The sequence below is a fragment of the Stegostoma tigrinum genome, chromosome 12 (genome assembly GCF_030684315.1).
Source record: "Stegostoma tigrinum isolate sSteTig4 chromosome 12, sSteTig4.hap1, whole genome shotgun sequence".
In the NCBI taxonomy this organism is placed as follows: domain Eukaryota; kingdom Metazoa; phylum Chordata; class Chondrichthyes; order Orectolobiformes; family Stegostomatidae; genus Stegostoma; species Stegostoma tigrinum.
In genome coordinates, this window is record NC_081365.1 from 23451371 (window position 1) to 23477488 (window position 26118).

A 26118-nucleotide genomic window follows, 5' to 3' on the forward strand; every position below is an offset into this window, starting at 1 on the left:
TTGCTGATCCTCCTGCCCCCCTGATAAGTGAAGCTGCATAATCTGCCGCTAAAGCCTGGTACATGCTGCCAGGAAGGTAATACAGCTGTAGGTGAATGAAGTGCCAGACAGGTGACAGTCAGTGATAGTACATTCTCTCAGAGGTGATTTGAACCTCTTGCATGGCCATATCTGGAGCTCTTCAGTGTAATTGTTCAATGCCTCCTCAGCTTGTCTGTTTCGCTGAAGAACCTCTTCCATCTTTGCACAAACCCCTGTGACCCTGCTGAGTTGCTGACAGGTCAGGGAATAGGTGGACTGGCTGAACTAAAGGTTCAAACAGTATCTAACTATTGTACAGAAGTTTTACAGCCTTGTAGGGATTCCTCACTTGTCTTCAAAGCCAATCCTGTGAAATCCAGATTTTGGGCAGAGTGATAATGGTGTCCTGGCTGGACATCACTTTTTGGGGATGCACACACCCAAAAACTCCATCTTTAGTCAAGGAACATTTCCCTCCATGTTTCTGCCTGGGACTTGCCCATTTCATTTGTGGACCATTTCGAATTCTTGCTTCAGTCTCTGACTCCATCACTCAAATGTCAATCTTCAACTAATTCAGCCATGGCAACGCACTTCCACTCTCATGGAAACATCCCCCTGCCTACACCACAAATTCACACAGATAAAATTATAATGAAGGAATTCCCTGTGTGAGGTGAATTCTACACAAAACGAGTACAAGTGTAGTTCCCAAGTTTCATATCTCAGAAACTCACAGAAAAAAGCCCAGTACTAAAGGTTTCCAGAAAATGTCAGATTTCCAGAACAGATATTGTACTTCTACCCTAGAAGCAGGAACTCCCCAACTTGGTTTCAATAAGATTTGAATAAAAATCTGAGCATTTTGAAGCACATTACAATTTATCAGGAAGTTTATCTAGCTGTAACAGTGAGAAACAGTAAACATTTACTTCAAAGAAATTACTGCCAATCACCCCATAATTTTGTACTTTCCAGGGACCCATTGGACACAAGTGATACCAGCCTCCCACACTTACGCATTCTGTGCTCAAAGCTCTTCTACATCTGTCAAGATTGGATATTTTCTCATCAGCACTCATTTTTTTCTCATTATTTTCTCATTACCACATAAGAACTTAACAGAAGAGAAATTCATTCCTACAGCACCATTCATCAGTCTTATAGCCATTTCATAGGGCACAATCTGAATGACATTCTTTACTGAGCACTGCCGACATCCACTAAGTTGCCAAATCTGTACAACAGCCCTGCGTAAATAAATTCCTTTCTCAATATTCTGTCATTGTCAACCTGAGTCAATGCCTGCATTTAAAAAAAAACTGTACTTGGAAATCCAGCGCAAGAACATAGAGCTCTTATTTAGAGACAGATTGATCAGGGGATGCACTATGACCCACTATAACCTTCTGTGTCTCAACTTTTGTCACCAACCCCAGCTCAATCATTCTACTCTAGACGCAGTGGAAAGAGGATTAGTAGAACACTGACTTATCATTCTTGTCAGTAGAAGCTGCACTATCAAGGAAAGGTACAGACAAGGAGAGATGTTTGAAATGTTTCATTCTGGCCTTTCTGGATAAGAATCACTGCAATCCCATGGATGGGCTGAAGCTAAATTGGGTCCTAATACTTACCCTATAGTAACGCTGTTAGGTTCAAAAGCAAATTAATGCTTTTGACTGTTAAAAAGTGATGATGCAAAATTAACTGAATATCAACAAATATGCTGTGGTAATTTACAAAATGATGAAATAGTACTCTCCAAGAAATCATGGGAAAATACAAAGTGGGTTTGAATTCATGCTACTTTTATTTGTTGACTCATTAATTTGAGGTAATCCGTTATGGGAACTGATTGACTGTAGGCCAAATATTCCTCTGTATGGAAAATTCATAGACAGGAGATAATGCTGGCCTACTATTTTGTATTTCCTGACATATAGGCAAGGGCTGTATGTTTTCATATTTTCTGACAAGTGGAAATACCTAGAAGTTAGTAAACTTTCCGTCTGTTTTCCATGAGGTTTAAAGCTCTACTTTTGGACAGAAGTCCAGATTTTTGACAAATTTCAATATTCCTTCTGAATGGAGCACTGACAGTTTTGAAAGCTTCCAATTTACCTTGAACATGGCAGATCCAATTGAAAAACATTTGCCATATCTTCATTGAAACTGTTGGCGTTGGCAGAATTCCAAGTTTTAATAATTTCACATACAAAGCAAATAATTGTTTCCCAAGATGTGCTGTTTTTCAGTCAACGCAAATAAATATAAAATGTAAATAAATTTTTAAAAAAGCTGATTCCAGTGTGTATTGCTGGAATGTTGTCTCTTCCGAAACAGGTATGTTTCAGTGGCTCTCATGCTGTCATCTTCCAAGTCAACAACCATCAGGATCAAATTATCAAAAGCAGGAACATGTTAGCCTGATAGTAAGACAGGAGGATGGAAGATGGGCAGTGCTGGTGGGGGAGGGGCATGCAAAGTTGATCTAGATGCCTGGAAATCTAAGTTTCAATCAAGTTTTGAATCAGTAACTTGCAACTTCTCTTCTTGACAGAACACCCAACATCATGAAATGCCAAACTTGTCTTCAAATTGAGGTGGGCTTAGCCTCAGGTGTAGACCAGCAGGAGCATGGCCAGGGGATAAGGCTGATCAAAGCCCCAGAGTTTTAATTCTTTCTGACGGGCAGAAAATTTTCATTTTCTATTAAATCTTTTATTGTATGTGCTTCAGTGCCTCTTTAATCTTTTTTTATAAATCAGTAGCTGAAATTGTTCACAGCACTTCTAGTGTGGTCCATCTAAGGCTAGTTCAACATAATTTCCAACTGAATCCCTCTAGAAGCCCCTAGTGCTTTGATTTTAAGAAGTTGCCACCCAGGTTGACAGGGCTGTTAAGAAGGCATACAGTGTTTTAGCTTTTATTAATAGAGGGATCGAGTTCCGGAACCAAGAGGTTATGGTGAAGCTGAACAAAACGCTGGTGCGGCCGCACTTGGAGTATTGTGTACAGTTCTGGTCACCGCATTATAAGAAGGATGTGGAAGCTCTGGAAAGAGTGCAGAGGAGATTTACTGGGATGTTGCCTGGTATGGAGGGAAGGTCTTACGAGGAAAGGCTGAGGGACTTGAGGCTGTTTTCGTTAGAGAGAAGAAGGTTGAGAGGTGACTTAATTGAAAGATATAAAATAATCAGAGGGTTAGATAGGGTGGATAGGAAGAGCCTTTTTCCTAGGATGGTGACGGCGAGCACGAGGGGGCATAGCTTTAAATTGAGGGGTGAAAGATATAGGACAGATGTCAGAGGTAGTTTCTTTACTCAGAGAGTAGTAAGGGAATGGAACGCTTTGCCTGCAAAGGGAGTAGATTCGCCAACTTCAGGTACATTTAAGTCGTCATTGGACAAGCATATGGACGTACATGGAATAGTGTAGGTTAGATGGGCTTGAGATCGGTATGACAGGTCGGCACAACATCGAGGGCCAAAGGGCCTGTACTGTGCTGCATCTTATGCTACTTGGCCTGCTGTGTTCATCCAGCTCCACACTTTGTTATCTTGGAGTCTCCAGCATCTGCAGTTCCCACTATCTTTAATACAGCGTTCTTACCTTTAATGATGAGTAATCTAGGTCTGCAGATTCCTTTGATTCTTTGTCACATTTTAATATTTTATCTCCTTAGTTACATTATCAAAATGTATTACCTCATAATTATCTCTGATAAAGGTCATTTCCCTTTACCCTGCCATTTAGCAAGTTTATTAATATCTTCTTGCAACTTGTCACAATCCTCCTCTGTATGCCATACTAACTATATCACCCTGCCATTGTCCGACAATTTGGCGATGTCTGCAAATTCTCAAATTGCATTTCTGATGCTTAAATTGTTTGTGCAAATGCTGAATAGTGGTGCCAGCACCAAGCCTTGTAGAATAATCACTTCGCACTATTTGTAATCTGTGCAATTACCTTTAGTCTCTAATCCGTGTTTGTAGCTATCTTACTACTTGTCCTCCAACTCCAAATGGTTTGAGTTTAGACACAGCTACTGTGTGGAAACATACTGAATATCATTTTGAAAGTTCAAATATATTAACCCTGCTGCATTGATAGAAGAATAGGTAGTAGTCTCTATTTTAATCATCCTTTGGAAGACTTGTTAACCTAGTTCTGTCAAAGTATCTCAAGCTAGCCAGTGCCTGCTCCAACAGACATACTACAAATTAGGGAAGCAGCTGGATCAGTGAATTACAGTTTTAAAGACTTTGGAGAAAGAATTTCAAATTGGGTTTACAATTACCTTGTGTCTCATGTACTTCTCTGAATACAGTTTTCAAAATCCAACATTTAAAAGTAACATTTTTTCCAAAATCCTATATATATTTTCATGCAATATCCACACAACATGAAAAGTGAAAAGCTACTCTCCCCATACTGCATGCAGATTTATTTGTGTGTAACAAAATGCTATTTATTTTCAAGAATCAGTTGACGACCCTAAACTGCACCGTCTGACTAGACAATGTTTTCACTGGTGATGCATCCCCACTTCTAGTGCCACACCTGCAGCATTTGCTCTCATAGAAATCTACCCTCTGACTTACCATATGTAAGGCTCCAAGCCATTTGCTAACATTGATTGGTTTTAGCACACTTCAAAATACTGTAGTCCATTACGTTGAAAACATCCACTTTCTCCCATCATGTTCTAGGAGACACATTTGAAAATTTCTGCCAATTTTTGGGAAGGTTTTTCTGTAAAGTAATAACTATTTGACCACAGGCTATGACCATGTGCAGGAAGTGAAGAGGATATACACAGTTACACCATAGCAACACAATAATCCATACATTCACTGGTGAAACAACATCACTCAGACGAGCAACCAACAATAGCAACACCCATGAATACCATTAAGAGATCAGTCCAATTTAAGGACTATGTGTGGAATACATGTGCAGAGACTGATGGAATAAAACAATGTGCTATCCAAGTTACCATAAACAATGCAATATAGGATCCACTCAAAATAGAACCATTTATGGCACAAATTTGTTTGCAACCTACTGATTGATTTGGTCAACTTACTGCCAAATAGTATTAACCATTGTGTGTTTTAAACCCTTTGAGGGAAAACATTAAGCCAAGCATTCCTGTTCTAATCAAAGATTGCTGTCTTTGGCATGGAGTCAGTTTGGAAGCTAGCTGCTTCCGCCTGGAAATATTTTTTGGGGAGGTAGTCAATGTTAAGCTGTGGGCAGGAGTTTGCCACCACCATGGTATTACCAAAGCCCAAAACCAATTGCTTTAAGTGTATAGCAGAGCTGTGTGCTCAGCATGAGGACTTTATTGAAGTGAAACTTAAGATGTCTGCCTCCAGGGTGTGTGCCCCATGATAGAGATCACATGACTATGGCAGACTAGGACAGACATTTTATTTAATTCCATTTATATTCAAACATCCTATTTTGACATTGAAATGAAGAAAAAGGCATGAATTATCATTTATAGTAGGAACTGCAGATGCTGGAGAATCTGAGATGACAAGGTGTAGAGCTGGAAGAACACAGCAGGCCAAGCAGCATCAGAGGAGCAGGAAGGCTAATGTTTTGGGCCTCGACCCTTCTTCAGAAAATTCAGAATTATCACATACAGTTTTGGCCAGGGAAGTCACCAACTACAGATATCACTGTTCTTATGCCTTAGGAGTTTATTATTTCCATCATACATCAGTCGTTGTTGCTATGGCAGCTGTTGTTGGGCTGCTGTGGATCTCCGGTTCTGATGTCTAATCTGTGTTCTGTATAGACTGTGCATTCAACTCACCCTGATCAGCAGCCTGCAGTTGAGGAACACAGCTTTAGCTGGTATATGTGCCTGTCATTACAACCATAATTCTAGTCACTCGCTACAATTGACGTGATAACTAGTCCATGCAAGTCTCATGCTGTCACCTTGCCACTGGCTTTTCTTGAGATCACTGAATGTTCGTACTCACATTGGCTCTCTAATGCTTAACTCTGGCAATGAGTTTAGCAGTCTTTTTGAAATGAAATTTCACTTTCTGCTATTTCACTGATTTTTTTCTCACACAAGTCACTACCGCTGGCTTCAGTAGTTTTTTTTAAGCTTTGGAAGAGTGGTTTGTCTGCAGTGCAACATTAGACATTGTACTGAGCTTCTTTCCATGCTCTCAGTTTGTGGTGTTTTTCTGCTTGAGGATGCATGTGCTGGATTTGCCGTAATTCTTTACAATTCCTTTGATGATTTTGACTGGAGCTAGTGTAGAGATGATGGCTGGTGTCGAATTCCCAAACTTTCATGGAGTGACTAAATTTTTCATTTGTGAACTAAGGACCATTGTCACTCATAACTGTATCAGGAATGCTATAAATGGTCAAAGTGTGCTTTTAGATTCTCGACAATCTCTGCTGTAAACATTGAAGTCATCTGGTCCACTCCCAGTAGTCACAAGAGTAGCCTGTGGTGCCAACATAATCAGCGCCTGCGAGTGTGAAGAGTTCTTCTCCCAGTTTCATCCATGGTCTGTCTGGGATCTCGCTAGCTTGCGTGGTTTGACATTGCATAGCCAATTTGGGGAATCTTCTGGTATTGTCTCTACCTCTGAACTAGAAGGCATGAGTTCAAGTCCCACCTGGTCCAGAGGTGCATTGCATTGGCTGATGTCATCTTTGATTTTGGTGCTCATATTTGGCCAGTAAATCGTGTTTTTTACCTTCCTCAGACTTGATTCGATTCCTTGCTAGCCTGCAGAGATGCACTTTAGTACCTCTCAACACATTTGGGACAGTGACTCTATTATTTCACTTGTGCAATAGGTGACCTGCCAATTCATTTCTGCATACCCAATATATTCCAATAGCAAAAGATGTGTCCTTGATACTCTCGAACCATCTTAATATTGCTAGTTCTTACAATACTTAGATTTGCATCGTGTTGGATCGCTTGCTTGATCTGAGCAAGGATCTTGTCTGTAATATTCAGTGTCTCTGCAGGGCTGATGACTTCCGGAACATGATAAGCTGCTGCTTTATGTTGAATCTGGTAGATATCGTACTCAGTTTTCGCATGTGCCATTTTCTTCAATGGGCAAGCTGCTCTTGAAAGCATGACTGCAATATGTTTCTGCCTCCCTTGCTTGTATATCATACAGTATCTCTGTAACCAGAATAACATTCTTGCAGTCGCTCTGCAGCAGATCGTAGCAGATTGAGGAAAATGTTTTGATGCGGCTTGTCACTTTGTTACTTCCAATTAAATCCTGAAGAAAGTGGTCACAGGCAAAGACAATGTGTCAGCACTCGTTCTCAGTCTCCGAGAATAATGTCTTTCTGTATTTGTTTGTGCTCTGGATACAAATGAAACCTGTTGATCTTTCTGCATTAGAGTTGCTCCAAGTCCTGTGTCACTGGTTTCACACTGTAAGGTGGCTTCTCCATTTATACCACTGTATTTCGACACTGGTTCTTTGATTTCAATGAATACTGCTTCTTGTTCTGTGCCCCAGTACCACTACATGTCCTTGATCATGAGCTGGCATAATGATTCACACTCTAACCACAGATTAAGCAAGAGTTCTGCTAAATAATTGACAAATCCGATAAATTGCTGCACTGCACTTACATCTGTTGGGCACTGCGTTACTGCTAGATACAGCTCTCACCTTTTCAAGATCTAGGCGGACGCGTCAGTACATAGCCAATGCGCTTGGCATTGAGCATCCTCAATTGTAATTTTTGTTGTTCAATCAGCGAGCTGTTGCATCAGATTTGGTCACAGTCAGCAATGGCTTCTTTCATTGTGTCTCCATATACTAGCAGATCATTCGCTTTAGCTTCCACTTGAGGAAGGCCACTAATTATTTCATGTTGTCTTCACTGATACTCTTCTGGAGGAGTGGGAATGCCAAAGAACATGTGCAACCATCTGTATCTCCAGGATGGTGACCAAAATATAGTTGGAAAACTGCTGCTTTCATCTAGTTTAGTTTGCCAATAATTATCATGTGATTTAGAATGATGAAAAATTTTGGCTTCGCAAGTTGCAGCAAAATTGTTTCAGTGGATGACATGTGTTAGTGAAATCTATTCAAAGCTTTAATTTTTTTTTGGCCAATACATGTTCTCAACTTTCCAGGTTGTTTCATTGGTGACATGCTGTTAACCAAGAAAGTGACAGCTCTTACAAAAGAGATCACTTCTTTTTCAGCTCTTCTATCTTTTCTTTCTGGCTGGTATTGAGGGCAGCTGGAACTTTCCTCAAAAGATGTTGAATTCTTATCTATTTCTCCATAAAGACATCCTAAACCTGTGAACACATTTTTGTACTCAGCTAGGATTGTTCTTTTGGCAAGTCAAAATTCGTTGAGCAAGCCAGAACAAGTAAAGAAGTACAAATCACTATCTTTTAATCACTTATGGGAAAAGGATTGATTGTTTCAAAATATATTCCATCTTAAATCCCTGTGAACATCAGAAACTGTGAAAGTTTTGATGGAAGACTTTGAACTCCAAGTGACGAAGTACACATGCATGATACATATTTAGAATTACACAACACCATCTTTATTTGGTAACACAAGCTTTTTAAGCCTTGCTCCTTCTTCAGATGTTTGTGAGAGAGATGGGTATCAGGCACAGAATTTACAAGCAAAAGATCAACGGGTCACACCACTGATGAGGATGTACTAAAGAAACCTCAGATGCTGTTAAATCTCCAATCAGTTAAAAGGTTTAAAATGATTAATATTTAATTGATCAATTGATCACCTCTCTCACAGACATCTGAAGAAGGGGCAAAGGTCTGAAAGCTTGTGTTTTCAAATAAAGCTGTTGGACTATAACCTGGTGTCATGTGATTCCTGACTTTGTCCACCCCAGTCCAATACCGGCACCTCCACATCATAATACATATTCAATACTAGGGAACAAAGTTAAAAAAAGTCCATTTATCAGCATGCAACATTATTAACTCAGCTTGTAGAAACCTGTAAATTTGCACAATTAAAGAATAAGCTAAATAGAGATGGGATTGTATTAGGAATAATGGATCTAAACTTGAAAGGATACCAACTGAGAGAAGACAAACGTGCACTCAGGAGAGCAATTTTCCTGTGCAGAAATACTGAGGTTGCAAATCAACATATTCATGGCAGAACAGATCAGGTCTTGTGTTCTGCTGACAGATACTCTAGATATATGGGGTAGAACAACTGAGGCTAATGGTAGGATGCAACTGCTGTGGAAGGCATCATGCAAAGTGAAGAGGCATCTCCACTGGGTGTAAAATAGTGCTCGCACTGCAAGAAGCTGAATCATTTTGCATGCAAGAACGTGACTAAAAGAAAACAGGTGCAGGTAGCCACCGGAGAGATACTGGCTGAAGATTCTGACAAATCACTATATGCCATACAATAGGTTAGTTCAACTGTAACTTTTGGAATGAGGACTGCAGAAGAAAAACATCAGGTCAATATGAATGTCAGATAGACACAAAACAATGGCCTCTTCCATTTCAGAGGTCAAAGGCAGCAGATACATGGAAAAAACACCATCTGCAAGTTCCTCTCCAAGCTGCTCAACACTTGACGTGGAAATATAACCTCATGCATTGTTGAGTCATACTCCTGGAACTTCCTCCCTAATGGTACCATGGGCCTACCTACAACACATGAACTACAATGGTTCAAGAAGGCAGCTCACCATCAGTTAGTCATGAGCAACTAGAACTGGACAATAAATGCTGGCCAGTCAGCAATACCAACATCCCATGAGTGAACTAATAAAAAAAACACTGTGCAACATCGTAATCTTCACAGACATGGGCAAAGTGAACAGCAATCCAAAAATGAAGCCCTCGAAAGTAAGGTTAAAGCTTTATAATGACACCATTCTTGTGCTGAGAGGGCAGATTACTCTGAGGACCCATTGTGACAACACGAGCAAGGATGTGGAATTCCATAGCATACACAACAAATAAATGTCACTCATCTCAGCTGGAGCTTGCATAATGCTTGGACTGATGACCCTTGACATTCTCCCAGCACCAGTCCCATAAGTTGTCCCCTTTTTTTCAGTTATATTTCACAACCTTCTCTTGTGCTTTTATGAGTTCTCTCTTTTTGTTATTTATATTTAAAATTCCAACGAATCAGAAAGGGAGAATTTACAGTTGGGAAACTGAAACCATTATAATTAGTTGCTTTTATTGTAACTATAAATCTCTCACTGTTCGTGGAAGAATTCCAAATTTTGCTTCAGATCCCCAGTCAATTGAACAGGTGTTAATAGGAGAAAAGTTGCAACCAGTTTACTTTAAGAAGTGCATGTTCTTCATTTTTTTTTCCTGTATCAGTCAGCTCACAGCTGTGCTTTTTATACCAGATCTGGACACACATCACTTCTGACACCATCTTGCAAAAATACAGCACAACAGTGTCCTCAACACTAAGACTTTACTGAAGTGAAACTTAAGATGTCTGCCTATAGAATGTGTGCCTCATGGTAAATGTCACATGACTATCCATTTCGATCCAAAGACCAAAACAGCAGGCCTGAAAACTAAGGCATCAGTAAAGATCATTTCACTCCAACAGCAAGGGATAACTTCATGACAGGCATTCATGGCAGACTTTGCTGTTCCAGAAGTGATCTTGTTTAGCCATCAAAGGAAGTGCAGCAGATGATCTCACCCGACCTTGCCAAAGTTCTGAGGTTGCATTCCCATAATTGCTCATAGACAGCAAGCAGCTAACCAATTTCAGGTCCATGACGAGCAGAAGCTGAATTCACACTGACTAAATTCATTTCATTCAGGACTGATCCCAGTTACCAAAAAAATAAGATTATCAGCTATCACAGTTGGTTAGATTTAAACAAGAGTCCCAGGTGGTACAAGATCATTCATTTAAATGATTGCGCCACCCGATCTCTAGAGATATAGTATGCTTGACATCTTTGACAGATGTACAATACCATCCATATCATTAGTACCTACAGCTAAAGAGGAAGTCTCAGTCGTATGCAAAAATCAGGACGTGAATCTCCACATGAGGTTGGTAAAATGACACATAGCTAAATGATGAGAACACTGAAGATTAAATGTGTTTCTGCTTGTAAGGAATCTTCCACTCTTTGTCAGTCTTTGTAAATCCTCCATTTCAGATTTATTACTGCAAAACATATCACTGTTACTCAAGAATATCCACATTAAGAGTAAAGGAAGAAATCACAAGTATAAATGACCCAAACCACAGATGCAACCAACAAGCTCCTCCTTAACTGCATGCCATTAATCAAATTGGGAACTCAAGATCTTTTTCCACAGAAAGGAAACACAGGCTTGGTTTTTCAACAGAATTTCATCTTTTTAAATCAATGTATCATGCAATGTCTATCTTACTTCAATCAACCTTAACAAACACATGTTCCAGCATGCCAGCTACATCAACACACTATTCACAGAGTAAGTAGTGTCTAACCCACAACAAATTATACATGTTCTGCTTTGTATCAAATGCCACATCTTAGAAATAGCATAGCGGCATTGCTGCTAAACAATTTTCCTTACAACAAAATAAGCTGTCACATGACATCATATACACAGAATACAGAGACATCCCACCATCACCCCGTTAAGTTCACTAGGGATGAGCAATAAATGAAAATTTAAAATCATCACCCATATTTCCAGAGCAAAATTGAAAATAAAATCTTCAAGCCACAAGATTCTGAACTATTCCTTCCTACACTTTGCACATGGCTGACAAAAGGAAAATGTTGATGGCCAAAATGCTATCCAGGGTTTTCTTTCCTCGACATACTTTCTCTTATTGTACAGGGATGCTGAATGGGGGAACATGGTGGTTGAATTTGGTTTTGGATGATGTTGCTAAATCGATCACAGCAAATCAGGAACCCAATTTACACCCATTTATTGTTCATTGAGGTTTCAGGCATGGTACAAAACAGTCTATTCATTTCAATCTGATTTATCCAGATTTGTCCAATTAGCCATTCAAGATCAATTTCAACCTGATTGAGTCTCGTTGCAATAATCTTTAAGGTTCCAGAAGCTGAGTAATATCTTGGCCATATGCAATGATTATTGGCAGGATAATCAATTGTACGAAGACCATGGCTAAACCCAACCCTACCCTCTCCCAAAGTCCATAATACACACCTTCCAGAAGAATCGTTCAAATGTAATTGGGAAACTTGATGGCTGGCTGATTTCATTTTCCTTTTTGCTATTAAATCCAATTGTAACTTCAACTTGAGAATTAGACATTAAATGTTTGCTTTTGTCTTACAAAAGGATTTCTGGTACTTAAAACTATATGCAACATATGTTCAGATAACACATTTTGTTTATAATTAAGAACCACAGAATGGGAATGAAATATGAAGATTCCAGTGGATACGGGAGCTGGCTGTGTTCAGTACTAAGTAAGATCAGTTTAGAAGTCATGTTTGAAAGCTTTCACACAAACAGAGACTAATGTGAAACAAGTTTCAGGATAGATTGACTGGAGCGAGAGTGGGAGAGCAAACAAAAATGGAATTACTTAAGTGACAATCAAGTGTAGTTGGTAGAATTGCAGGTTATTTCTGTACGTAAGTCCTCAGATGGGCTCAATGGCTTTCCTCATCTATTTAGTATTCATGATGCTCCAAAGTGTAGGAAGTCTGGTTAGTGGGTAGTGCCCATGTTTCTCAGCCAGAAGTTCCAGGTTCAAATCCCACTTCAGGGCTTGAAGGCATTCATAACATGGCCAAACACATTGAGAATCAACTTGTAAATGCTGCCAACAATTGCACATGGCAGGCAATAAGAGCAGGAGATCATCCTGGTCAGTCACATGGCTGAAACAAATTTGAGCCTTTACCATCACTGTCCCTACCTCTAGATATAGCATGCATGCAAATCTATATGTTGCTATAGCAACTGGAACTTTCTGGGGAGGAGTTGATTGGCTTGAAAGCCAGTGTGGCTCAAATGGGTTTTGATTTCACTGTTTTGAGTTGGGGGTTGGTTTAGGAGCTGTCCCCATGGGTACATGGTGGATACTGTTGACCTGTGGGACAAACCAGCTTTTCCCACAGAGAACTCAGGAAGGAGAAGCTTCAATGAATGTGAGATAGATTGTAAATTTGTGAAAGTAAAACCAGAAAGTACTGGCTGCACTGTAACATTCTACGATTCTATGGTTTCAGTCACGATCCAGCTCCACAGATACTGTATTTACACAAATCATCTGCCATTTATAAATGGCCCACTATCGAACCCCTGTAAAGATTTTTTTTAATCAAACAAAATCAATCATTTAAAGGCCATTGATAGGAGGTGTTGATGAGGATAGTGGTGAGGGAGAATAGTAGAGAAAGGGGGATAGTGGGTGAGAATATTGGGAGAGAGCTGTTTTGATGATGGAGACAGTGAGGGAGCAGTGAAGATAGTGAGGGCAGTGGGGATAGTGGGGATAGAGAGGGGGGTGGTGGGGATAGAGAGGGGGGTGGTGGGGATAGAGAGGGGGGTGGTGGGGATAGAGAGGGGGGTGGTGGGGATAGAGAGGGGGGTGGTGGGGGCAGAAGAGGGATAGTCGGGGCAGAGAGGGCGATAGTGGGGGCAGAGGAGGGATTGTGGGGGCAGAGCATGGATAATTAGGGTGGAGGGGGGGTAGTGGGGGTGGAGGGGGGGTAGTGGGGGTGGAGGGGGGGTAGTGGGGGTGGAGAGGGGATGACGGGGGAAGGAGAGGGAATAGTTGGGAAGGAAAAGGGTTAGCGGCAGAGGAGAGGGGAATAGTGGGGAAGAATAGGGGATAGTGGGGAGGATAGTGAGGGGAAGAGGAAATTGGAAAGAGGGACATAGTGATGGGGGGATGGGAGTGATGGGGGGATGGGAGTGATGGGGGGATGGGAGTGATGGGGGGGATGGGAGTGATGGGGGGGATGGGAGTGATGGGGGGGATGGGAGTGATGGGGGGGATGGGAGTGATGGGGGGGATGGGGCGAGTGAGGATCCGGAGGGGGAAAGCAGTGAAGGAGGGGAGCCGGCACTAGAGAGCCGGAGGAGGAAGGGTGTCAGGAGGGAGTACTGGGTCTATGAACTCAAATCTCTTTGGCTGCGGATGAGAAAGAGAAACAAGGTCGGGAGAAGGAAGTGAGCGATTCGAAATGAGAAAGCCGGGCCCAGCTCTCAGTGTCTCCTCCGGCTGAAGGTTTCCGAACGATCCGGGGAGGTGGGTGGGGAGAGGCACTGCGTGAATGAGAAAGGCGATCCCACCCTCTCTGTATCCCCGTCCACCAGCACTCCCCCCACCCTCTTCGCCTCCGTGCCTAGTGCTTACAGAGTCCCGGCGGCCGGGTCCCTCCAGACCCAGCCGCACGGTGTGCCCCTCAGGCCGGCCCTGGGCTCGGAACACAGCAGCTTCGCCCAGCCCTACCTCCGGCCAGATCCCAGTCTCCCCAGCCCCTAACCCAGGAAAAGGTTGCAGACACACGCTCCTTACCCAGCACCCACAACAAGCCGAAGACGGAGATCCTGGGTATCAGAGAGATCATATTTGAGCTGCTCCCTCTCGGGTAGACTGTGTTCAGCTCCCTCTCTGGGTGGCTGTCCGTTAGCAGACTTGACTACCCCGCCCCGCACACACACACTACCCAACCCCGGCTCCTTCTGCCTCCTCCTCACCGCCTTCCCCGACAGAGCGTGACGCGAAGCGTAACTGGGACCCGAGCCAAAACACAACGCTCTCAAATCAAAATAACAAAAACAGCCTCTTGGTCAAAGATCCCCTGCATTTCCAGTGCACAAAGGATGACAACTTCCTAAGCAAAGACAGCCCAAAAGCAACACGCCACTCTTCAACCTTCAACTGCTAATCAACTCAGATTTACTACATATTGTGGAAATGTTTGTATGAGACATTGTAGAGAGTGCAGAAATGGTCTGAGACCGGGAATGGTTATAGCTGTCAGGGGAGAATAAGACAGGATGGAGATCTTTTATCTCGATGTGGCTATGGTGGGACCTGATTGGAGTCTTTACAATTGTGAAAGGGCTTTGATAGAATAAGGAAAGGGAGAGAGAGATCCAGGTCTTCGGTTTCTGGAGATCAGGTATAATTAGATAATATTCCAGAAGCTTTAACAAGGAACTCGATATTTATCTGAAATCCTAAGATGCTGCTTGGCCTGCTGTGTTCATCCACACTTTGTTATCTCGGATTCTCCAGCATCTGCAGTTCCCATTATCTCTGATATCTTTATCTGCATCTCTAACGTCTCCAGCTTTGAGTTAGAGCTGGAGACTTTGGGGGGTTTTGATTTATTTATTCGAAAGCTGCTGATACTTTCTGACCAATGCTCAGGGATGTTATAACGCACCTTTGGAGCAGTTGGGGCTTAAAGCCGGCGTCCGAGGTCAGAGGCGGGGACATTATAACTGTGAAGGGTCCCGACACGAAACGTCAACTTTCTCGCTCCTTTAATGCTGCCTGGCCTGCTGTGTCCCTTCAGCTCCACACTGCGTTTTCTTTGACTCTAGCATCTGCAGTTCTTACTATCTCTGCACAAGAGCCCTGTTGCATTTTGACAGATTCCATCCAGTACTGTCCCTTTATGTGATGTATTATAAAAGTGCCCACCTCACTTTCAGTCACTCTATCTTAAATAGAGTCATTTTAGTGTCTTTAGTCAGTTACTTGTATGTAATGTGCAGTAACATCAGTGGAAAAAGAACAGGCTTTGTAAGTGTATGATATTGCAGCTGTGTAAATAGTGTTGTAAATAAACTTAAAGACATCTACCTCAAGAAAAACCTGCCCAAATCCCTGACAACCCCTCCTACCTAATGTAACTACATTTCTAACCACACCAGGTCCCTCATCCACCTTCCACCAAACCCCTCTCCCACTCACATCCTCACCCATGTTATGATCCCAAACAAGACCAACAAGTTTATGTTGTGGTCTGGCTTGACACCAGTGACTTATTTTTCTGTTTGAATTGAATAAGGTCTGAGGTCCTCAATACTTTCTATTGTATTGTTGCACAGATTTCAGAAAGACATTATATCTTTGAGACAGATAGATAATATCAAAACATGCAACGCTCATACAGGAGGTCTCGTTCTTACTCTCTGATCCATCAGTCATCATTCATTATGGCGGACGGCCAATCTGCTAATCAGACTGTTTGTTGTGCAGTCAACTCAATGTGTAATATAGTTACCCAAGCAAGACATAAATCAAACTGTATATATAAGTCTGAAATGTCACATGAATGTATGTTGTTGGTTGTTAGCAAACTTGCAGATATCTAATTCAATATGAACCCAATTTTCCGTGACATATAGCACATGTAGTAACATATCAAAACCTGTGGAGTTATTTATGGCAGTAAATGAGTACTAGAAGATGGTGGTGATGGTAAATTGAAACTAAAGGGTAAAAAGCAAATTGCAACAGTGACATCTCTTGAAAAATTATTCTTGAAACAGCCATTTATCACATGTCTGAGTTCCGAGCCAAAGTTCTAAATATAATCAAGACTGAAGGCTACAACTGCACTGAAGAAAAGAAAATGTACATCCCCTCTCTTAAAAAAAGATGCCATAGCATCCTTATGATGTATTAAAAACATGAATTTAAAAGGCTACTGCTAGGAAAAGTCCACTCTATTAAAGCAATTCTAACACAAAATGCAAAAAAGGAAAAAAAAATCATTTTATACAATTAAAAGGGCTTACCTATTTCCAGATGTCAGTTGATTCTGCCATCTTGCCGTATGGAGTGCTGCAAGTATTGCTGTCATTGGCCATAACAAATTTCCCTTGAAGAGATAGTGATGGACCACCTTCTTGAACCGCTGCAATCACTCTGTTAAAGATACGCCCAGTGCTGTTTAAATAGTAACAATGAAGTCATATTGGTACATTTTCCATCGAGATGTGTGACTGGGAGAGGAATTTGGAGATGTTGGCGTTCTCAACCTTCTGAGATTCCACCTTTGATGATGTTGATGGAGACTTGGCAAGTTGTTATGGTTCACTTTATAGATGATGCACATTGTTGCCATGTACTCTGAACCAGTGCTGGCTTTAAGGTAGGGTACTGATTAAGTGAAGTTGCTCTAAATGATATTGCATTTCAAGATTGTTTTGGAACTGTGCTTATCAAGTGAGCTCAAGTGCATTTTCAAGTACTTTTAGAAGCTGATTAGGCAGTGATATCAAGATCCTTAGGCTGAAAAATAAAATTCTTAACTCCCCTCTAATATGGCTACACAACACTTTACAACTGTGCCCCGTAGTTATTGGTCTCTCTGCTCAGGGAAATCCTTCCTGTCCATTCTGGCTAGGCAGCTCATTATTTAAAACACTTTAAGTAAATTTCCATTCAGTGTCCTCTATTTCAAAGAAACAACTCCAGCCTTTTAAGGCTTTCCTCATTGTTAATATTTTCCAGTTCTGGCAATATCCTTGCAAATTTACGTTGTATCTTCTCTGGTTTGTTCACATCGTTCCTGGAATGTGATGACCAGACTGTGTGCAGGACTAGCTGTGCCATAGCTAGTGCTTATAAAAGTGTAGCATATTATCTTCCTTATCTTGTATTCCATGTCTCATTCAATATGAGATAGTAATAGTTAAATCTTTTTAACCTTTTTGAGGGGACATATTGGAGTATTGGTAATGTCGCTAGACTAGAGTAGTCCAGGACCCCAGGTTAATGTTCTGGGGAATGTTGATTTATATCCCTCCATGGCAACTGTTAGAATTTAAACTAAGTTTCTAAAAACTCTGAAATTAAAAGCTAGTCTCATTAGTGCTGACCATAATTTATCACTGTTATAAAATCCCTTTTGGGGAAGTAAATATGCCATCCTTATTTAAGATAATAAAATGTGAGGCTGGATGAACACTGCAGGCCAAGCAGCATCTCAGGAGCACAAAAGCTGACGTTTCGGGCCTAGACCCTTCATCAGTGCTCCTGAGATGCTGCTTGGCCTGCTGTGTTCATCCAGCCTCACATTTTATTATCTTGGATTCTCCAGCATCTGCAGTTCCCATTATCTCTGATGCCTTCCTCATTTGTTCTGATTGACATTTGACACTAGAACAAATGCAATGTGGATGTTTCTAAACTGATTGCAAGGGCAATTAGAGATGGGCAATAAATTCTGGCCCCACTTGCAATACCCACATCACATGAACAAAGAAGCCTAGCTCAGTGACCTATCCTGCTTGGTTCAGAGATCATTGGACTTTCACTTCAAGCTCCTTCTGCTTCTCTACACTTCAGTTTTCACTAATACACTGTGTGATCTCTTGCCTTATTTGCCCTACCCAAATAGATTATTGCACACATTTCTAAGTTGAATTCTAGTTGCCACATGCTTATGCTTGCCAATCGACTAATTCGTTGATAGGCTCCTGAGGTCTACAGGTTTTGTCCACATTTGATGAGGTATTTTTCCCAGATGACCGCTGCTTGTGGTATTTGCCACCTCTAGCAGTATGTGGTACTGGTACGGGTTATTTGAGGTAGATTGCTGCCATCAATACTTGTTTGACTTTGTTTTCTCTATATATAATTAGTCTTAGAGGATACATTACTGCGGTGAACCTTTAGAAGAGCCACTGTTCTGAGATAACAGGAAAGTTTATTATGTGATAGCAATAAATCCAGCTACGTTTGGTCAGGCATCCTTCATAAACATTACCTTATACTAAAAATACCCATCGTCAAGAGGTTTTCTTGGCGGTGATTGATCTGAACCTTTGAGACTTTCATGGTCTTCAGAATCAATCTTGAGTATTCCCAGGACTAGTAACTCCCGACTGTGTACAACTATGTTGATACGTCTGGTGGATATTGAAACCAGTAGGACAGGACCTACTTTACAATGGTGATAGAGTTGTCTGGAACATTTGCAGTAATTCATCTCACTCAGAGGTGTAAGTACCACTCTCAACCTTTTTAGCCAATATTTTATGATTTCAGGATGGATCGAGTCTGCATCAACATGTCAAAGAGCAACCACCCAGGCCTAGCCCCCTGCCTTATCCCCATAACTCTGCATTTACCTCCCCCCCATAATGGTTAATCAACTAGCCTGCACTTGCCTAAATGAGTGTAGCTTCAACAATACTCAAGAAGGTTGACACCGTCCAGTACTAAATGATGGTGATTAAAGCCTATCCATTATTTTAAATGTTCCTTCCCTCACTGTCAGGACATAGTGGCAGCAGTATATGTTGTTGTATATGTTAACAACAACTTCCTAAAGATCCTTCAGCTACAAACTCATGACCTCTACTAGCTAGGAAATAGAAAACAGCAGACCCATGGGAACACCTCTACACACAACTTCACCTCTTAAGTATCACAGTATCCTGGCTTGGAAGTACTAGATATCGCTGTTAAGTTACTGTTGGTGGGTCAAAATCATGGAATATGGGTGTACTTATGCTCAGGATTGCAGCATTTCAAAAAGACGGCTCACTAACACCTTCCAGAAGACAGTTAGGGTTGGGCAATAAATGTTAGACTTTTCAGAGATGTCTACATTCCAAGACAATTTAAAAATCGATGTCTGTTATCCACAGAACCATAGCCATAAGTAAAATGAAAGGAGGACACATAAAATAGAGAATTCAACTGATGAAACCATGAAACTTTTCAATATATATACATAACAGGACCAAGGAGGAAAGTTGAAAGTATAGAAGCTTATAGCCTCATGAGTGACATAGATAGGGTGAAAAACCGGGGTCTTTTCCCCGGGGTGGGGAAGCCCAAAACTAGAGGGCATCGGTTTAAGGTGAGAGGGGAAAGATTTAAAGGAGACCAAAGGGGCAACATTTTCATGCAGAGGGTGGTATGTGTATGGAATGCCGGAAGAAGTGATGGAGGATGGTACAATTACAACATTTAAAAGGCATCTGGATGGGTATATGAATAGGAAGGGTTTATAGGGATATGGGCCAAATGCTGGCAAGTGAGACCAGATTAATTTGGGATATCTGGTTGGCATGGATGAGTTGGACCGAAGGGCCTGTTTCCATGATGTACATCTCTATGACAATAAATGAATACAGTGCGTAGGCCAGGACTGTAAAGGTCTTACTAATTTGATGTTTGGACCTAATTATCACTTTTTAAATCCTGTTTCATGTCCCCCAGATGGCGAAAATTGACAGGCTGTCAAAAGAGAAACCCGCTACAGGAAATTGCAGTCAGAGTTACTTTGGGGGACAGTCCCTGAAATCAGGAGATGTGTAGACTGCAGTTCAGGGCTCAGGGTTGAGTGTGGAGGAAGGTGTGATCTGTTGTGATTGCTGGAGACAATATAGAGAGGACATTACTAGTAGAAAGGAGGCCAAATTCTTCCCTAAATGATCCAGGGGAACACTCCTACTTCTCCTGGTCCATGAGCAGTGCTGCAGAAGGCAATTAATTTTTCTGGAGCCAGCAGCAGGTAAATTTACATCAGGGCCCCAACTGCACATTGGAAACCAGATTTACAGATGTTGATAAAAGTGCCCTGTCTCTCCAAGACAGGTGCAACTTGTTATCCAGAAGTGGAAAAGCAGCAAAAAGTGTGCCAGAGATAATGGGAACTGCAGATGCTGGAGAATTCCAAGATAATAAAATGTGAGGCTGGATGAACACAGCAGGCCAAGCAGCATCTCAGGAGCACAAAAGCTGACGTTTCGGGCCTAGACCCTTCATCAGAGAGGGGGATGGGGAGAGGGAACTGGAATAAATAGGGAGAGAGGGGGAGGCGGACCGAAGATGGAGAGTAAAGAAGATAGGTGGAGAGAGTATAGGTGGGGAGGTAGGGAGGGGATAGGTCAGTCCAGGGAAGACGGACAGGTCAAGGAGGTGGGATGAGGTTAGTAGGTAGCTGGGGGTGCGGCTTGGGGTGGGAGGAAGGGATGGGTGAGAGGAAGAACCGGTTAGGGAGGCAGAGACAGGTTGGACTGGTTTTGGGATGCAGTGGGTGGGGGGGAAGAGCTGGGCTGGTTGTGTGGTGCAGTGGGGGGACGGGACGAACTAGGCTGGTTTAGGGATGCAGTAGGGGAAGGGGAGATTTTGAAACTGGTGAAGTCCACATTGATACCATATGGCTGCAGGGTTCCCAGGCGGAATATGAGTTGCTGTTCCTGCAACCTTCGGGTGGCATCATTGTGGCAGTGCAGGAGGCCCATGATGGACATGTCATCTAGAGAATGGGAGGTGGAGTGGAAATGGTTTGCAAATGGGAGGTGCAGTTGTTTGTTGCGAGCTGAGCGGAGGTATTCTGCAAAGCGGTCCCCAAGCCTCCGCTTGGTTTCCCCAATGTAGAGGAAGCCGCACCGGGTACAGTGGATGCAGTATACCACATTGGCAGATGTGCAGGTGAACCTCTGCTTAATGTGGAATGTCATCTTGGGGCCTGGGATAGGGGTGAGGGAGGAGGTGTGGGGACAAGTGTAGCATTTCCTGCGGTTGCAGGGGAAGGTGCCGGGTGTGGTGGGGTTGGAGGGCAGTGTGGAGCGAACAAGGGAGTCACGGAGAGAGTGGTCTCTCCGGAAAGCAGACAGGGGAGGGGATGGAAAAATGTCTTGGGTGGTGGGGTCGGATTGTAAATGGCGGAAGTGTCGGAGGATGCTGCGTTGTATCCGGAGGTTGGTGGGGTGGTGTGTGAGAACGAGGGGGATCCTCTTGGGGCGGTTGTGGCGGGGGCGGGGTGTGAGGGATGTGTTGCGGGAAATACGGGAGACGCGGTCAAGGGCGTTCTCGATATGCTTTGAGCTGGGTTTGAATTTCACGTTGCTCATTTTTTTAAGATCTAAACCATCCCCTCTCCCCAGCCTCACCCCACCTAATATGAGTGTTTTTTTTTTAACATCCTGAAGGTTAATCACTCCCTACCATCTGTTCTGGAGCAAAGGTATGAGGAACCAAATACAGTTACACTAGAGTGAAAATTCTCTTTACCAGCCAAGTTGCTTTTAGCAAATTGTACATTTAAAGTAAAATACGGGTTAAACATTTCCAGCTAAAACATTGAGCTATCCATAGATTCGAGTGTAATTTAAATATTTTCTATTATTATTATTTCAGATTCCCCTTTAAAGGTAACATTATCTCAAGTTATTTGAATTGAGACACACTTTGCAATCATAACACGTGCCAAGGAAATGAATAAGGGAAGTATTTTCACCAGTTGGCTATTTTTGCCGTCTGCAGTTTTTGTTGGTTTCAGAGAATAGTTTTCACATGACTGCCACCTGAAATGAGTGATTGACATTTGCAACACAATTGATCTATCACCTGCAATAGCAACCTGTATTCATACAGCACTTTGAATATTGTAAACAGTTCCAAGGTACTTCACAGGACAAAAGCTAGCATGCCGCCAAAGCAGGGGACATGTATACGTTTGGCCAAATGTGCCGATAAACGGGTAAATTTTTATGAACTTCTTGAAGGAGGTGGAGATCTAGTGAAGGAACTCCAAAGTTTGGAGTCAAAGCATGTGGGATGCAGATGGGAAAGTGAAGTTGAGACTACAGCCAGAATGAGCCAAGACCTTATTGAATGGTGGAGCAGGTTTGAGGGCAAATTGCCCAATACTTCTCCTATGTCCTATGTTCCAGAGTTTGGAGCTCAGATCGTAAAAGACAAAGATATCAATGACAGGGTGAAGGAAGTAGGAGATGCACAAGAGGGGAGGTGATGGCTTAATGATATTATCACTAGACTAGTCACCTGGAGATACCATGGCATGAATTCAATAAAAATAATGATGGCCATGAATCTCTTGTTGATTGTTGGAAAAAACCTATCTGGTTCACCAATGTACTTTAGGGAAGTAAACTCATTCTTGTCTGGTCTGGCCTATATGACTTGTCAACTTGTAGCAAAGAGGTTGACTCTCAACTACCCTCTGGGCAATGAATGCTGGCCTGGCCAGAGATGCCCACATCCTGTGAATGAATTAAAAAACAGGGACCATAATTGTAAGAAGAGTGTGTTCTCAGTGCTTTGTAGGACTGTTGAGGGACAATGAGGGGCATACGCCATAGAGATATTTTAGGTCAAAGAAGAGAATTTTAAATTCACACCACTCTTGGAATGGCAGTTAATGTAGATCTACAAACAGAGGGATAATGGGTGATTAGAATTTTATGTGAATTAAAACAAGAATAGTAGAATTTCAGATGCGATCAGGTGTATGGATAGTGGAAGATGGATAGAATTTTAATTTTTTCCCAAGATCTTTCTTTTACTTCCAATGATTTGAGATGACTTTGTTAATTCCCACTGAGATTTTGTTGCTGATTTACATAAGCAACCTGAACTAAATTTAAGTGCTGTGTGCTTGAGGTTGTCATATATTCACTTATGTTTCTATTTTAGTTAGACGTTTGTTTGGAAATAAACAGTGTGTTGCTATAATTTTCTCTTATTTATGAAAGACATCCCTGAGAGGTGAGGTGTTAGGACCGTTAGCAGCTGGCCTGGTTGTATCTGTGCCTGACCTTTTCTCTTTCAAACAATCAATTTGTGTGCCCAACTTTACAGAACAAGGCATTTTTTCTGTCCTTAGTTCAGGAAGGATGTGTTGAATTGTAGAATCCTTGAAAATCAGAGACTGAACCTGAAACTTTGGTCGGCCCGAAACTTGTTAGTCTTCCAGAACAAGGAGTTGACTGAGTGTTGCAGACTGGCACATTCCAAGGTCCAGGACTACATGCTGAGGAACACACTAAAGCTTGGTGCAGCTACTGCCAAAGTACAGTGGGGAAAGACCATCGAGAGGCCTTCCTACTGAAGGTAGATGGAGTCCATTCAGTGATCGGACCCTCCTAGAGCCTCAAATCTATGTAAATATAGTCTTGTAAGAGATGTCCTTGGTTTGCTTGGATACAGCCAAACTCAAATGTTTCTTTGTTTCCTTGATAAGCGGCTGTAAGAACCAAACTGCATTTGTGTCTATGTACATATACATAGATTTTTTTTTAATGAATAATGTATATTTTTGAAATAAAACAATGCTTTTACCAACTATCTATTGGGCGATACACCTAGAAAGATTATGTTGCTCATGATGGTACTTTTATTTAAGGAATAGTGATGACTTAATGACTTCCTTTTTGCACAGGGTGCGTACCATTCAGTCCCCGAGCTCACTCTGCCAATTGGATGACTGACCTGTACCTCAGCTTTTTACCTGTCTTAGCAAAACTTCCGTTGATTCTGTTCCATAACAAAATCAAACAAACTCAATCTTGAAAGATAATGAAATGTGAGGCTGGGTGAACACAGCAGGCCCAGCAGCATCTCAGGAGCACAAAAGCTGACGTTTCGGGCCTAGACCCTTCTTGTGCTCCTGAGATGCTGCTGGGCCTGCTGTGTTCACCCAGCCTCACATTTCATTATCTTGGATTCTCCAGCATCTGCAGTTCCCATTATCACTGATTCAATCTTGAAAGCCTCAGTTGTCCTAGCAGCTATATCCTTTTGGGGGCAGAACTCCTGATTTCCAAAATAAACCAGGCCATAGTACAATGGGCGGGGCAACCCTTGTAGGGCTGGGTTACAGCATTAGACTAGAGGAAGCTTTGCTTTGTGTTTGGTTTTTGCAATACTTGACTGATATTGCAATAGAAGGTAAAATGGAAACAACTAACCTGCTCTTAGGCAATTATGAGGACAACTGAGGCTTTTAAGACTGAGTTTGAAGCAGAAGCAAAGGATATTTCTCACCTTAACAACCATCAAATGATACAAAACAACTACAATTCAGGCCAGTTGTTTAACAGAGTTGAACATTAAATGCAAGAAAATCTGAATTTAATTCCCAGTTTGTGTGATATTAGCAATTTATGGCTGGATAGCACTGACATCTGAATTTCTTTGGTTTAGATTAGACTAGATTCCCTACAGTGTGGAAACAGGCCCTTCGGCCCAACAAGTCCACACTGCCCCTTGAAGCATCCCACCCAGATCCATTCCCCTATAACCTACACACCCCTGAACACGATGGGTAATTTAGAATGGCCAATCTACCTAGCCTGCATATCTTTGGACTGTGGGAGGAAACCGTAGCACTCGGAGGAAACCCTCGCAGACACGGGGAGAATGTGCAAACTCCACACAGACCGTCACCCAAGGCTGGAATTGAACCTGGGTCCCTGGCGCTGTGAGGCTGCAGTGCTAACCACTGAGCCACTGTGCTGCCCTAAGGGAAGGGCAATTAATTAGCTACAGTTCGTTATTAACTCTGACTATTTCACAATATGTCTTGCTTGGAAAATTGCCAACACAAACTTTGTGCAAGGATAGAGTAGTATCTGGCTGTGATACTAGCCTGTAATACCTACTACATAGATAAAGAATAGCCTTTGGAGTGAGGACCTCTGATAATCAAAATGTATGATTAAGCGAGGACTTGGGGAAAACACCTTCAAGTTTAAAAAAACCTGTTTACAAGAAATCACTGGCTTTACGATTAGGGAACCAACAATTGGCACATGCAGCTTGTGAGTATACACTGAGAATTAACATAGGAAGTAGTAGTTCTCAATGCTTGACTTTTGATCTGCTCATGAGGAAATAAGTCCATGGGACTAATTGAAGACTGTACTCCACTGCATTTTTCTTTTTCTGTCTGGAGTGTCCAAAAAGACAGGTTTTCCACTATTCTGAAGAAGGACGAATGGATTTGAATAATTAACTTTGCTTCCTTTCCTGTGACCCACTGAGTTTCTCCAACAATTTCTGTTGTCTAAAGCTCCATTGCCTGCACTCCACGCTGTCAATTTTTTATTTTCATTCATTCACAGGATGAGGGTGTTGCTGGCTAGGCAGCATTTATTGTCCGTCCCTAATTGTCCAGAAGACATTTAACAGTCAACCTCATTGCTGTGGGTCTGGAGTTGCATGTTGGCCAGACCAGGTAAGGAAGGCAGTTTCCTTCCCTAAAGGATATTAGTGAACCAGATGAGTTTTTCCAACAGTTGGCAATAGATTCACAGTCACATTAGATTCTTAATTCTAAATACTTATTGAA

At 42.0% G+C, this 26118-nt stretch overlaps 1 protein-coding gene across 1 annotated transcript in view; it reads right to left on the reverse strand.

Moving 5' to 3' along the window:
• LOC125457017 (interleukin-10 receptor subunit beta-like) overlaps positions 1–14708 on the reverse strand; it is a 48731-nt gene extending 34023 nt beyond the window's left edge. Inside the window, exon 1 of the mRNA XM_048540697.2 lies at positions 14559–14708. Within this exon, the coding sequence (XP_048396654.1) occupies positions 14559–14610 (52 nt within the window). The 5' untranslated portion in view covers positions 14611–14708. The remainder of the gene's footprint in view (positions 1–14558) is intronic.
• Between the last annotated feature and the right edge of the window lie 11410 nt (positions 14709–26118).